This window comes from Erpetoichthys calabaricus, chromosome 9 (genome assembly GCF_900747795.2).
Source record: "Erpetoichthys calabaricus chromosome 9, fErpCal1.3, whole genome shotgun sequence".
NCBI classification, from domain to species: Eukaryota; Metazoa; Chordata; class Cladistia; order Polypteriformes; family Polypteridae; genus Erpetoichthys; species Erpetoichthys calabaricus.
Window position 1 is genome coordinate 172,518,199 of NC_041402.2, and position 15,446 is coordinate 172,533,644.

A 15,446-nucleotide genomic window follows, 5' to 3' on the forward strand; every position below is an offset into this window, starting at 1 on the left:
GATAGTGACTGCAAGTATGATGATATGCAAAAGCCTTAGTGAGTTGGCCTTAGTGAGCCGGTGCTATTTTGCCCTTTTTGCTTGTGGGGCTGGCAGCATTGCGGAGCTCCTTCAATTCACTGCCTGTCCTGCCTGAAGCAGCCTCCACAAAAGCAACAAACTCAGTACTGACCTGTAAACCTTGATGAGAATAATATTGCAATATAATAATCCAGATAGATAGATAGATAATAGATAGATAGATAGATAGATAGATAGATAGATAGATAGATAGATAGATAGATAGATAGATAGATAGATAGATAGATAGATAGATAGATCCTTATGTTAAAGTACTCAATTGAAGGAGGATGGATTTAGCTTTTAACAAGTTATATGAATGTTGAAGGTACAGTATTCCTAAACATGCTAAAACTGTGAAACCAATTATAGTTTCAGTCAGATTTTGTGTTTTATTGTTATTGCAGTTACTGCCCTTTCACTCAGATAACACCAATAATCAGGTTTTCACTAGGTGTCCGTATAGCTTTATAATCCTCTCTTCATAAATGTCAGTGTACCTGATGCCATTTGTATAATACAGTATTTCTAATTTCCTGAAATGAAACAGGAGATTGAGAGTTTAGCCAAAAGGATTTAGACTGGTAATGGATACGCCTCATCAGCGTGCATGCACCTCACTTAAGCCCTCATCATACTACATAACTTTTTCAGTGATTTTCAGTCATAGCTTTCATTTACACAGATGCAGTCTTTACTGTGACGTTCCCAGTGACTCACTCATAGCAGTCTGCAACGACCCAAGCCATAGGAGCAGGCTCCTGTGTGTGTGCAATTGCTGACAACCAAAGGGTGCTCTGCTCCAATTACAGAATGGAAAAAAACAAACAAGCAGAATTTGTGGCTGAAAAGGTGCTATATAAATAAAAGGTATTATTATTATTCCTGGAAAACATTCATGAAAAAGAAGTCTGAGAAGTTATGAGGGAATCAAGTAATTTGTCACCCCCTGCAATTTCTAGTCATGCAATCTGACATCCTCAAATCAACGAGATTCATCAACGCCAGTGATTAAGTTTGACATGCTCCCTGAGTGTAACTCATGTATTGTGCTGCCTGCCTTATCTTATAATCTGATCAGCATAGGAAATCAGTGCATGCGCATGTGCAAATGAAATCAGACACTTCTTAACATACAACTGAACAAATAATTCTGACTGAGTTCTGTTTACTTTGTTTATTCTACCTTTGCACATTTTGTCGATATTACGTATTTATCTGATGACTTTATTTGAGTGGACTTACAATACCGTTCTGCATTACCTCTATTTAAAGCTGTTTTTTACAGCTAAGGCACATAGACTAAGTGACCTGATCAGGGTTGCACAGTAGGGTACAGTTAAGAACTGAACTGGCGACCGGTATGGTGTCAGTGACTTAGTCACTGTGTCTAGACTTTAGAGACCGCATGCATAAATACCCATTTAACACACCATGCTGCAAGTTTTATTGCAGTGTACTTCTTCTAACTGAAAAGAGCGAGGGATGGACACTTTTAACTGCTTGATTGCCTGCCCACTATCATCCATGTCTAACACAGCATGCTTCATCCAATCCACCATTTTCTTTCTTACATTAGTGTCCCTGACTATTGGACCTAGCTGCCCTCCAGAGGGCATGATGAGTTTCTCTTTCGTTCTCTCTGAAGTTTCCAGTGGGTGTTCAGTCTTTTCTGTGCAACCCTAAGCACATTTTTGCCAGTCAGACAAAAACATTCAAAATACATACTATTAACACAACCACACATATGTTTTTACATGCACAAATGCCAATCCATACTGTACATGTATAGGATAATCAATAACACTAGTGAAACACAGGAACCTATGGTACTAAAATAATTGGCATTTTATTACCTAAAATCTTTTGAAGCTTGTCAGCTTCTTTTTTTTAAACAAAGAGGTCCCTTAAAACTCAGAATAAAGTGGCAGGAACTTAAAAAATAGAAATATCACATTTAATAATGGTACAAAAAGCCACCTAGGCCTGAAGACTGATATAAGCAGCATTACACAAACATAAAGGAGTACTGGTGGTGTGGGACAGCAGCCATCTACAGTAAGTCCCAAAAGAACAAAGAGACATACTTTTGAATGTACGAAAGGAATGGTGCATAAAGAATGAGAGAGTGGACAACCGTTTACTAGAAATAAATAAAAATTTGTGCACTGAAGAAAACCAAAGTGCTCCTAATTTGGGCACTGTGTACCCATGTGGCATGCACAGTCATCTACGCTCCCAGTTCAGTTTTGGACCACCCACCAACCAGCACTCACCTCAGGCATCCTGAATGAAAACATTTTTATTATTTAACCGAGAGTGGAGATGTGTTGTGTGTTGGTTGGGCCTGCAAGTAAGAATTTCACTGTCCTCTCTACTCATCCTCTTTACTACTACAATTATTACAACTCCCTCTGGGCTAAACTATTAACATACAATGTCTTCATTAAGGTTCCCCCACTTTGCAATTCAGACTTTTTGAATTCTACAGTGTGTGTCACAGAGTACAAACCTGCATGTCTGCTTGACTTTCAGTGAAATGTGAAAAATTGTAAAATTCACTCTCTGAACATTTTTACGAAGTTTATCGATTAAAGGCACTACATAAATCATAACAAAGGTCAAACATACTGTATGTTTTTGTTATCCATAAACCGACATTCAGTAGATACTTCTTTTTGAAGATACAGTTTTTGTAAGATGTATACTCAATTAAATGAGTCAATCTGCTGTTAGTGATCAAGTATGCTGAGGCACAGCAGTTTGTAAAGCATTCAGATGATCTGCCAGTCGCACTCTGCTAGCTGAGCATACTGTTTTCTTAATGCTCATTGAGTTTCTGTCTCTTCAATGATCATTAAATTTAAAAAACACAAAGCCTGCAAAATGTTACAGAAATAAAGGCATGGACAAACAATAAAACAAGAACAGCCAAGGGTGTTCATATTTCTTCAAAAGGAAAGAGGCCAAATATTGTTGATTATATTCAGAATAAGCCAAGACACTCCTTGGTGGCTTAGTCAATACAGATAAACACAGCAGTGGCTCTGAGTTCAGACAGAAGCATTAATTCCCCTTTACCCCCCACCACACTCCTACCTCCTCTCATTTCTTGAAACGTGAGTGGCTCATTTGGTACAATGTATCTTTAATGCTGGATGTTTAAAAAGCTGCACACTTTCTCTGCAGGAGAGCACCAATGAGTAGCCCACTCTTTAAAAAGCTGCCCCAGCTCAAGCAATGTATTCTGAAATGTGAGTTCTCGTTAGTGTCACCAGTAGGTTGAAATGGTCATATATTTCTGAAAAGTGGCTTAACCAGTACAGAAGATTGGTAAGAGTTTCCCATCAGTTTCTAGTAAAGCTGTTAACCAGAAGCCAATCCAACTCTTCTAAAAGTGGATTAATCCACATCTGCAGTAGACTGTATGGTCTCCTTGTGGCAAAAGAGTTGTAATGCAACATAGAAAGGTTATGGGTTGAGACCTTACAATTCGTGGGCTCTGGGGCCTTCTTTGAGTCAATTAACTTATCAGTCTCTTATTAATGAATTAAAAAACATTGGTGTGTGTACATGATACCTGTAAAGCCTATTTGAATAGAATTCACATTGAAATTTAGTTTTGATTTAATTTTAAAGCTTTTGAAAATATTTAGCATTTTTTCCAGTGCAATTATATTTTTCCAAGGGTGCTTACTTGTTATGTTTTGGCCAAGGTTTCTAACCTGGCTTACATTTTTTTTTTGTGTTTATGGTCATTTCTGTTGTTTTGAATTGTTATTTTTAATGTGTTGCTACTTCATTTCTGTTAATATTGTTAAGTTAATTTATTATTTAGTAGTTTGTGTATGGTGAGTTTATGTTGTTTGCCTGTGTCCCATGTACTCTGTGGGTAGATCCCAAAGAGGTGGGCACACTGTGATTTCATTGCTTAGGACTGTCCTCAGCCTTTATACTCTGGTTGAGGGCTAAGTCGAACAGACAGTCATGGAGAGTTGTGTGTAGAGGATGATCATAGTATTTTCTTGGATTTTTCAGGTTTATTGTTATTTTTTGCTTTCATCTTGGATTCTGAGAACTGCATTATAGATTTGGTCATGTTAGCTTTGGATTGCATTCTTAAGGCAAATCCTTTTTGCCTTATTTTGCTATTTTCCCTTTGTTGCCATTTTATGCTTCTTTTAGCTTACACTGTATAAATAAATAATTTATTTATAGACATTCTTTGTTCATCTTCTCAAGCCACAGATTTGCAATTGTCATCTCTCTCAAATAACATTTTTGTGTATTTGGAGTATTTTTTTTTTTAACTTTAAAAGGCTGAGCCCCATTCCTTGGCCTTTGAAGGGCTTGAAGCCTGCCTTTTCAGTTTGGGGCTAAGCTGCCTGTGTTGAGGCCTACTTTGAATTCAAACTTAGTGAAGTGCTGGTCTGGTTGGTAGTATTTGGAGGTCTGTTTACCATTTTCACCATGTTTGTGTTGCAGTTTCACAACATCAGCATTCTGAGGCGCTATTGCTACAATGTTATTAGGCTAGAACAACCAGAAGTGCATAGCACATGATGTCACTATTTGTTGTGTGGTATATTGACCTCCTGATTATTTCTTTATCCCATTATATCAACTTCATTTCATCATATGGCTACTCAACTTACGGCTGCGACTTTTTACTACTGTTGGCATAAGAAAATAAGCATCCCAGCAACTTAGACTTTAAAATCTACGCAAACAGTAATGGCTCATTCGGCTGTCTAAGTCTCCTGTAACACTGCTATGGAAACTGTTTCAAAATTAAACTACTGTTTAAGTAGCATATTAATTTTTATACTAATTAATTGTCTAAACTTCTCTTCTGTATTTATATGCTTCTCCTTCGCCATATTATTCGTAGCTATGGACTGGGTTATCATTTTTATGCAGATGACACTCAACTCTATTTCAATGTCAAAAGTGCAACTTCATCAGAGTTTTCTCAGCTCACAACTTGCCTCAGTGAAATTAAAACCTGGAAGGAGCAAAACTCTTTAAAATTAAATTGCAACAAAACTGAACTCCTGTGAACTGGTACTAAAGTGCTATTTAAGAAAATGAACTCCTTTTCTGTCACTCTTGACGGTGATCTCATCAGACTTTCTTCTGATGCAAAGAATCTTGGTGTCTTTTTTGATTCCTCCCTTTCTTATTCTGCTCACATAAACCACATTAAGAAACTTTCTTACTTTCACCTCCGTAATATATCCTGTGTTTGCTCATTCCTCTCCTTTTCTAATGCTGAGAAACTTGTCCATGCTTTTATCACATCCCGCATGTAACTCACTCCTGGCAGGTGCCCCTTCTAATCTTATATCACGGCTCCAGTTGATTCAAAACTCTGCTGCAAGAGTCCTTACTCGAACCAGCAACAGTTAGCACATCACACCCATCCTGCTTCACCTTCATTGGCTCCCTGTGTCTTACAGAATCGAATATAAAATTATATTAATAAACTACAAAGCTTTAAATGGCCTTGCACCGGACTACATCAGTGACCTTCTAAATCACTATGCTCCTGTTTGCCTACTAAGGTCATCTGATTCTGGTTAAAACTCATCTATTTAGGAAGGCTTTAAAGTTAACTTAACATTCTGCCCTTTCTTTCAGTTTACCTCTCTGTCCAGGTGCTCAGGATAATTTATGTGTCTGTTATATCACAAATTCGGTTATTTGTTAGGTTTTTCTTTTAGTATTGAATTTAGTATTTTATTCTGGTTTATTATTTTTTATTCTATTTAATGCTTTGTCATCTGTTTCATTGTTCTATTCAGGAAAACATTTGTATCCAATGTTACATATACCCTGCTGTTTTTTCTAAGACTCTGTGAAGCGCCTTGAGCATGGGAAAGGCACTATATAAATAAAATGTATTATTATTAAACTAATTCATCTGCTATTTCCTAAGCCTGCACATTTATAGACACTGAGGCTTGCTAAATGAATCTGTGCTATCAAAACCTGACATGGTCATTACCTGTGAAATTTGAATATTCTTCCTGGGTTAACCAGTTTCCTCCACATTTACGAAGATATGCATGTTTAAGTTAGTTACTGACTCTGACTGAGTCAGCTATGAGTGAGGGTGTACTTGTGAATGTTCCATGCCAAGTACACACACCTTATACAGATCCAGTCCTACCTGATGCCTAATATTGGTAGGATAGACCCTCAACTGGATAGGCAGATACAGACCAGGCCTGGCTATCCCCCATCATCCAAACATGTTGAGCCTCCCCATGAACACTGTTGGGTATACTGTTACTTTTTTAATTTTTGGGATTATTCACACCAATCTCAGAAGTCCAGTATTTGTACAGATAATGGGTTGATGTAGTATGATGTTGAACTCGTTGCTTAATCATGAATACAACTAGAAAAATAGGCGTCATCCCTTCTCACTGAATGAACACGGGAAATTTAAAGGCACTGATATGGGGATCTGCAGTGAAGCAAAGGACCCATGGCAGAGTGTAAAGATTCTGATGGACATTCAGCCATTACAGGTCTTTGACAAAATAACTGAACTTAATATGAATGAGAAAATAATGTAATGGGACAGTCCAAGAAACAAGAAGAAAGCCCTGTGAGTATTAGGGACTCACTTGACCCCAATAAGGCAACAAATCGAGACATTAGCACAGAGGGATTAAGCCCATGCCGTGTACGTTTTACAATGAACTCATTGCCCCTGACAACCACACTGCCAATTAGGGAACAAGGGATTAAGCTCCTGCAGTGCCAGGAATAAGCAAAGAGCATCTTCTAAAATGATCACAGTCTCTGATTTCTGCCTGACAGCTGATGAAGGGCTCAGCTAATGAGCCCAAACATCCAGAAAGTCACTTCACATGCTATGATGTGCATTATTAATACGGGAACATGAGGTGGGGGTGAATGTCGCCATTCGGTTCCACATCCTGCAGGACAGAATTAAAACACCTGAGATAGTATAAATGTGCTCTGAAACCTCAAAGGCTTGTACTGGAAAAGTACTGAATATGAGAGAAACAACAAAAAGGGCTGAGGGATGTGCAGTGGCATTGAACAAAGTACTTTTTTAGATGTACTTATAAATATTTGGCAAGTAGTCTTTATCTATTAAAAGTATGTTTGACACAACTATAATTATTTTATATACTGATTTTCCAAACTCTCTGTCTATCCTTTCATCATACTGTAATTTACTGTATATCTGTGTTGTATATAGTTTTATATCTATCTATTATATAGTGGCTTTCATTTTCTATATATTTACAGAACACCATTTATATACACCTATCATACTGTATTTAGTGACATTCATATCTATCAGTCTACTACACAATGCTTTCAATCTGCCCTATCTACCGTGTACATCTTTGAGTCAGTCATATCTATCTAATGTTTACTGTGCTGTTCTTATCTATCTATTATATAGTGCCTTCTGTTGTCTTTCCAAGATGGTTCAATATAGCTGTGCAAATCTATTTGTCTGTTTATCAGTTTTCTGAGTCAAATACAGTTGTACAGTATCCAGAACCCTAAAAGAGATTCAAGCCTTCTTAAGAATGCATAATGCAAATTCATGGAAACCAGGAGAGAATGTGTAAATTTCACGCAGTCCAGACAAGGATATGAATCCAGATGTGATAGGCTGGAGTGCCATAAAACGCATCAATCCCTATTCCCTACAAAGGTATAGCTCGATCCCGCCCCCTGTAGGTGTATGCAGAAATTCGATTGTTTTGTAACCTGGAAGGTATCATGATTCCTTATTAAACTTTGTCAAACAGGACAAGATATTTATTAAGTTTTCTTTTCTGTAGTTTTAAAATATCATTTCACAAACTCCGTGGTAGCCATTTGCTGCTTTCCAAATACACGCAAAATGTAACTTTTTTTGCTTATTTTCATCATGAAAGGCTTGCTAATATCTTACTGGACTTTGGGTCCAGTAAATGTCTGCATTTAAGGAAAATAAACAAAAAAAAACATGGACAGTCTTGCGCCTACCCTTTGCTGTAATGTCAAAAATTATTTTTGTACTGCTTACAGAACACTCCCAGGGTCAGGCCCACCCTCTCTCTTTTTGGCTTCATCACCACCCGCTCAGATTACTGTAGTTCTCCTTTAAAAGGTCTACCTGCTTGAAACATCAATCACCAAACACAATTAGCACACACCCCTCATCTGACTCAACCACACTCTCCGCCAGCATGGGCTGGGTCCTCATTCATCTTTGTGGCCCCTGCTTTCTGGATGTCTCTCCCCAGGTCTATTAGTGACGGTCCATCGGTGAACTCTTGTATAATGTCGCTTCAATAATTACCTCTTCTCAGTAAATGAACTATAATTCCACCCTTTTCTAATAGCTGTACTAATCCCAATTCTTCAATATAATCTGTCGTTCTGTTCAGTTTGCTCTTCACCCTTTAACCTATGTATAACATAATTAGAAGCTCATACCTTTTAAATTTATTTTGGAATGATTTTTTGTTTATTACAGTCGCCTCGTTGTGTTATGTTTTATGAAAGACTAAATAAAGATTCAGTCGGATTTAAGAGGAATTTTAACATCTATATGCCATGTTTAACATTTTTTAAAATATTTTTATTTTAAGTGGAATTGAGACTGAATGAATGCGTGAATGTGGCTTATGCCCTGTGCGACAGCTAACACTTAATTAGCCGGGCTCAACAACTAGATTGTTATATGAAAAGAACAATCAAACAACCTGACATCAAGGAAGTATAGCTGGATTCGGACTTCATAACAATAGACAAATACATACAAAAAGGAAATGCGAATTATGTGTTATGAAAACAGTGCGATTAGCTGACATTCACTTCTTGGCAGGTTCTTGTTATCTAGTTTTCACGCAATACAATTTCGCTCCTTGAGACCTCTTGCATGGAAAATGGGCTTTGAAAGAACTGAAAACGCAGCAAAGCAGAGAGGCTGGTCAGTTTCTTGGTGGAGAATTGTGGTTTTCTCACAGCACTCCGGTCATGTCTAAACTCCAAAAACAATTCTGAAATGGGCAAGTGAATTTGTGCGTGTCCTCTTGGTCGGCTGGTGAGTAGGACCACAATCTCACCCTCATGGAATATCGGTTTCAGAATATGGATAGCAAATGTTTGATTTAGTGTTTCACTGTCCTAAATGTTTTATTAGAGCATTGAAGAAGTAAAGAAAGTCGATAGTTATTTGCAGATATTAAGGTAATGCAAGCTCTTGATTTCTGACGATACTGCCTTTGTACCCAAATAGTTGTTTCAGGCTGTACAATTAATGTTTTAGTGATTGATACGTAAAATACAGACTCTCCATTTTGGGAAAGAGTTGCTCCTCCAGCACACCTTTCTTGCTCTTTATATTCCTGCTGCCGTGTCTTTCTCTTTTGCTCCCTTCTAACCGGGAATATTAATTCATCCGCACAGCATCTTCCCCTTACTAAATGAGATGTGCGGGACTTCAAAAGAGTTGTTACAGAGAATAATGCAGCTGCTTATTTTAAAGCACTGCCGAGCAACTCTGAACACACCTCAGTAAATTCCCTATTATTTTCTAAATTACTTATCAAGATTTCATTGATTTTTTCCCCTTTTTTTTCTTTGTACCACTGAGACTTTCTTGGCCACTTATTCGTTGATGAAAATTGAGTTCCTCGTTATAAGTTCTGAAAAAGCCATGAGTTTTTACTCATTCAACTTATCTATCTCCTTAAGAGAGAGAGAAAAAAAAAAAACTTATGATATGGCATCCCATTTGGCTATCTGGCTTTCCCTTTGACAAGTATATACAGACTTTGTTCCCCTCACTTGAATGCCATCTTTACATTTAATAGTTTGCATCTGATAGTTTAATAAAATATGTTCACGTTGGGGCTTCAGCTTCCCCACAACTCTGCTTAAGATATAGCAGATTTGGACAAAAGATGTTGACTTTTTTGCATTATTATCAGTGTAACACTTATTACAAGTGCTGTTTAGAAGATCAGTCCTCTCATGTTGAGCAATGTTAGCTTATACATCTCCTCTTGGAAGGCCATTCATTGTCACCTAGTTCTAATGTTCACACACAAATAGAAATTCAATTACTTTTTATGTGCTTATTCCTGGCCCACTGATATACCACCTTAACTATTACTCCCAAGAGTATCAGAGTACAAAGGAACGGAGCACACTCTTGCTCTAAACCCAAACTGTTTTCATCTTGATTCCCAGGGGTAACTTTGTTCCGTCTATGAATATATTTGATCATTTTCCTCATTCCCTGTGGCATGCACAGGCAGCTCCCATGTGTCTTACTCTAGGCATCCATCCATCCACCCATCCATCCCTTCCATTCACCTTCTTTGAAAGCTGCTCACCACACTCATAGTTGTGTAGGTTTTTTTCTAGACTTAAAAGTGCTTTTATAATGACATAGTTCATCACAGTTTATGTACACAGCAGTTTACAAAACAGATAAATCCAAACCAGGGGCATGGGCTGCAGGATGCATTCTGGCAGCATTAGACACAAAGCAGGCAGCAACTATGGACTGGAGCATCCATGATTACACCCACAATCAGGTAGAGTCACAAACTAATCTCATATAGTAAAAAAGTAAAGTGCAAGGAGGAAAACTCACAACAACAGGAACAAGATTCAAATACAGAATGCTGGATTTCTGGGGCAAAAGTGTTAACAAATGTGCAAACCTTCCCATCAAAAATTAGCTATGAAATATATTCATTGAAAAGAGTATTTTGAATCATTTAGGTTTTCTTCAGTTTTGTTTTTAACCATTGTGGCATAAAATGGTTAATTGAAATCAAATTGGTTTAACTAGAGATACTAGTTAATTTTACACACTTTGGTTATGGAGTTTGTATTTGTATCTGGTGAACATAGCAGCTCAGGGTTTGTTGATTAAGTGTTGTGAAAAACATTCTAGAAAAGATTCACCTCAGCTCACTGTCAAGACTGCCCTTCAAAATAAGTATACATATTTTAGTGTTAGGCAACTTTTCTGTTTTGCCAAATAATTATGTAGTTTAACTAAAACATTATGTTTTTAACCTAAAAGCCATACTATGTACTCATTTTGTCAACCTGCATGATACCCGATACCTTACATATATTCAGGTCATCAATAATTTGTCTGTATGTTGAAAAGTTATCTAATGATTGTACAGTATTTTGAAATGTTCACTAACAAACCCTTATTTGCCTTATATACTGTATTGCTAATTGGGTAATGGTTTACAAATACACTGAAATAAACCTCTGTAGTCTAAGAAAGAAAGAAAGAAAGAAAGAAACTCCAGGTGGGTCACCTCATTGCTTTGTCCAGGAGTTTCCTAACTATGTTGTATGTCTTAGTGTTATTCAACTTTTCTGTTTTGACAAATAATTCTGTTGTTTCATTACGGATTAAACTGCAGGTTATGATATGTAATCACTCTGTCAGTTTTACATGCTACCTTATCCCTTACATATATTTGTCACTAATTTGTATGTAATTCCATTAATGAATAGTCTTTTGAAATATTCATCTACAAAACCCTTTCACTGCCTAAACATGAAAAAAAAAACCTACCCACGCCAACACCTCATGATTTGAGAACTCTTAGGATGTGTGTCACTATACAACTCTTTTGTGTTTCCTAGAAGTGGTAAGAACACATGCTTTGGATCAGAAGGTGTAAAATGTATAATTAACAGCTTATTCTAATTTAAATATACAGTAGAGGCAGGTAGTTGGTCTAGAATAAGTGATGAATATAAAAAGGGAAAGTAATAAAACAAAATTTATTTATTATTTGAAGTTTCTTTCTGTCACAAATATATACTAGAATTAAACATATAACATTTAATAAAAATAATTAAAAGAAAAAATGCATTACTATAAGTGGGTGGAGCAAAACAGTAACACGCTTTACATAAAGAAAGAAAAATTACAGTACAGGAACCACATATCTCTACAAACATTCATTAATATATGTCATCATTACGCAGAACTGAATACAATTTATAAAGATACCTCAAAATCTTTCAACTCCATACATTTTGCTGATTTATCCCATTCTTTCCATGGAATGAATAGTCTATATATCAAAAATGTAAATTAATAAAAAAAAAATAATAATAATAATAAAGGCTCTGAAATTTGACCTCAAACCCCTTATTCTTAACATTTTCAATACGACTTCATTCATCGTTACTTTTCCAGTAATAATTAACAAATACTCCGAAACAATCGAGACTTCATTAAACAACTGTGAAAGAAAGAAAGAAAGAAAGAAAGAAAGAAAGAAAGAAAGAAAGAAAGAAAGAAAGAAAGAAAGAAAGAAAGTCCGCCCTGGGTTCCCCTCCTAACTTTTTCTGATTTGCTCATAACAGTGCGCGTGCACGAGTCTCCAGATATAAAAACGCGCGCAGACAATTCCGTGATTACCCAATTACGTTGTACCACACGCCAAGCAGTCTTGTCTTTGTATTCTTGATTAGAGGATGGCGAAATCAACGGGACTTTGTCTGCAGTTTAGCACAGCTGGGAAGACTTAAGAAACTGATGTTCATGATGACTAGACTCCATTCAACCAAAACAACGTGTCCAGATGCATCTAAATCCGGATATAATTTAACTAACTATTTTGCAACCGTTTTCATTGTGTGTTGACTCTCGAACATTAATTTAGATTTGAGTAACAGTATTTCCAACAAGATAACTCCGCTTTAGACACTAAAATTTGAACACCTGATGAAAAAACAGCGTTAGGGTTATCGATTTCGCTTGTGCTGGAGGAGGAAAAACCTTACCTGAAATCAATGGCCTTGTCTATTACCGTAAATATAATTACAATCACATTAAGGTGACTGCCATCTCCGCACCAAAGAGTCCAATACTGCTGAATCGCGAGCTGTTCATTACTCGGGTTTAACAGGATAACCTCATAGATTTCCACTAAACTATACTACGCGTATATAAAATTGAAATACGGAAAAACGACCCCCAGTCACGCACAGACACATTCATATACATATACAACCGCGATATAATTGCTTCGGTTAAGGTTTATGAATAAATCACGCACTTTGTATTGACAAAAAGACCCAAAACAAACACACAGAACGGAAAGTAAATATATAATTATTGCTGTTTTCCCTGGAGGATATTTTATAAGCCATTACAAAACCTTGTTTATCCCATAATACTGAAAGTTCGAACAGCTTGCCGGTTCAACGACTTACCACCTCTCGGGATATTGCTGATCAATACCAAATATTGTACTCAACTACCGGGGACGACCTGTCGCTGGAAAACAAACCAGCAGTTCTGGGAAATTTTATAAGGCACTTAAAAATACCATTATACACTCACACATAAAACCTCAAACTATAATAAAACCAATATATAGTTTTTGCACAGCTGCTTAAGGTGACATTAAATCAGCGCTGACATTTACAACCACACGGTACGAATTCGCGGGACTGGAGCAAAGACTGCACCTCAAGAATCTTTCAGTGAAAGTTCAACAAATTCTATATTAATGGTTTACAGTCCAGAAAATAAGTTAAAGAAAATGGAAAAAATAAAATGAATTTACACACTAACGGATATGTGCGCAAAAAAATGACACCTTACACCTCACCTCGAAAATGATGTTAAGACCGTAAAATAAATCTTACCTTTATAGTATGAATTTCCTTGAAAATGCAGAAAGGAAAGCACCAAAAGTTTTACGTTTTAACTAACGAATGTCACACACACATACATATAGGCTTTAATTATTAACACGATTTCTTGTAATCGTAATGGCAGGGCAGTACGTCACAACCGTATGAAATGCAATGTGCTGTCATGCTGCATGTGTCTGAATATCTGAGGAACTTGATTGATTTAATTAAACCATTAATCATTGTTATTATTTTGAACTAACTGTCAGTCTACAAGCAGTTTACACTGAGATGCATTTTATTTCTTGGATACCCACTTTTTGATGGATACGTTGTAAAATGAGGTCATTTATACCCACCATTCTCCAGTTTTGCTTCCATTCGTTTGCTCTTAGAGAACTTTTCAAGTAAGCAATAAGGACAATAATCTTACCTCTCGACTTAATGGAGTACTGACATTATAATGATGAGTACTAGAAGTAGCAATATTAAAATACGAAAAAAGTTCAATTGGAGCATAAAAAGAATGACATTGCAAGCTAAATCTTTCACAAAGAAAACATAATTAGTGCTATTTTAGAGTTTATTTATGAAAACACTCCTATACAACTTTCAGGGTTAGTTTAAAACACATCATTTAAATGATGATTTTGCGCGGCATAAAGGACTACGATGACGAATGCGTGTGTGTACTGTAAGTCCGTCTTACCGTTAAGGCTTGTGAGGTTTCCGAACTCCAACAGTGTCCCGTCCAGAGTAGGCAGCGCCGCCGTAAGGTTGAGGAGCAGATCAGTGTTATTGGACGGGTCTCCGCTCACCGATTCTGCAAAGAGATTCATCTGCAGCAGTGTCTTGAGCAGGTAGCGCAGCATCTTAGTAAAGGAGAGAAATGCTGATTTGACTTCTTTGCTGATTTTATGAGTCTTGAAACCAATAAAATGAGTCCACAAAAAAGCTCAACTAGAATGAGATACTCTAAAGTCAGACTGAGGACCTGAAAGTAACACAATGAATAAACATATTAAACACAATGGCTAACGTGTGCGTATAAAACTGACGGCGCTCAAATAGAGTCCAAATTTAATGTCAACTTTTTCTCTTGTCACTTTCGGTAAAGTTAAGATTTTCTCATCGGGGGTTGCAGATTTTGTTTTCAACACGTCCTCATTGTCGCTCTTCCTCTGTTCTCGTCTGTCAGTCTGTCTTCGCGTTCTGTCACATAACTTCACACTATGCCTTGGAAAAACATCTCGCCGGTGTGAAAGAATCCGACAATCTGATGACCCTTCAGAAGGGATGCTCTTTTTTTCTCCCTCCCTCCCCCTTCCACTCCTTACTTCCACAAGCATTACACGTTCGTTCTCTCTCTCTCTCTCTGTCTCTCTCTCTCTCTCTTTGCTTCACTCCCCGCTGCATCGTTTCCTGCAAGCGTGTGATGGGCTCCCGAGGGGTCTCTGTGGAGTGAGAGAGCAGGTGCTGGCGGCAATAAATGTTTAATTATTGGATTAATAATCATCCCTAGAGGAACGAGTTGGAAGGCAATATACTGTCACTTTCTGTCTATCTCATCTATACAAACTGATCAGAAATATAGGCGAGTAGAAACCAGATTACGCTGCTGTACGCAAGTTTCTTTCTTTCTTTCTTTCTTTCTTTCTTTCTTTCTTTCTTTCTTTCTTTCTTTCTTTTTCTTTCTTTCTTTCTTT

General features: G+C 37.0%; 1 protein-coding gene across 2 annotated transcripts in view; it reads right to left on the minus strand.

Annotated features, from left to right (window-relative positions):
* robo3 (roundabout, axon guidance receptor, homolog 3 (Drosophila)) overlaps positions 1-14,979 on the minus strand; it is a 407,285-nt gene extending 392,306 nt beyond the window's left edge. The window contains exon 1 of one of the 2 annotated variants that reach the window (XM_051931895.1): positions 14,450-14,979. In XM_051931895.1, coding sequence (XP_051787855.1) covers positions 14,450-14,612 — 163 coding nt within the window. In that variant the 5' untranslated portion in view covers positions 14,613-14,979. The remainder of the gene's footprint in view (positions 1-14,449) is intronic. The other variant, XM_051931894.1, reaches the window with a different exon arrangement.
* Between the last annotated feature and the right edge of the window lie 467 nt (positions 14,980-15,446).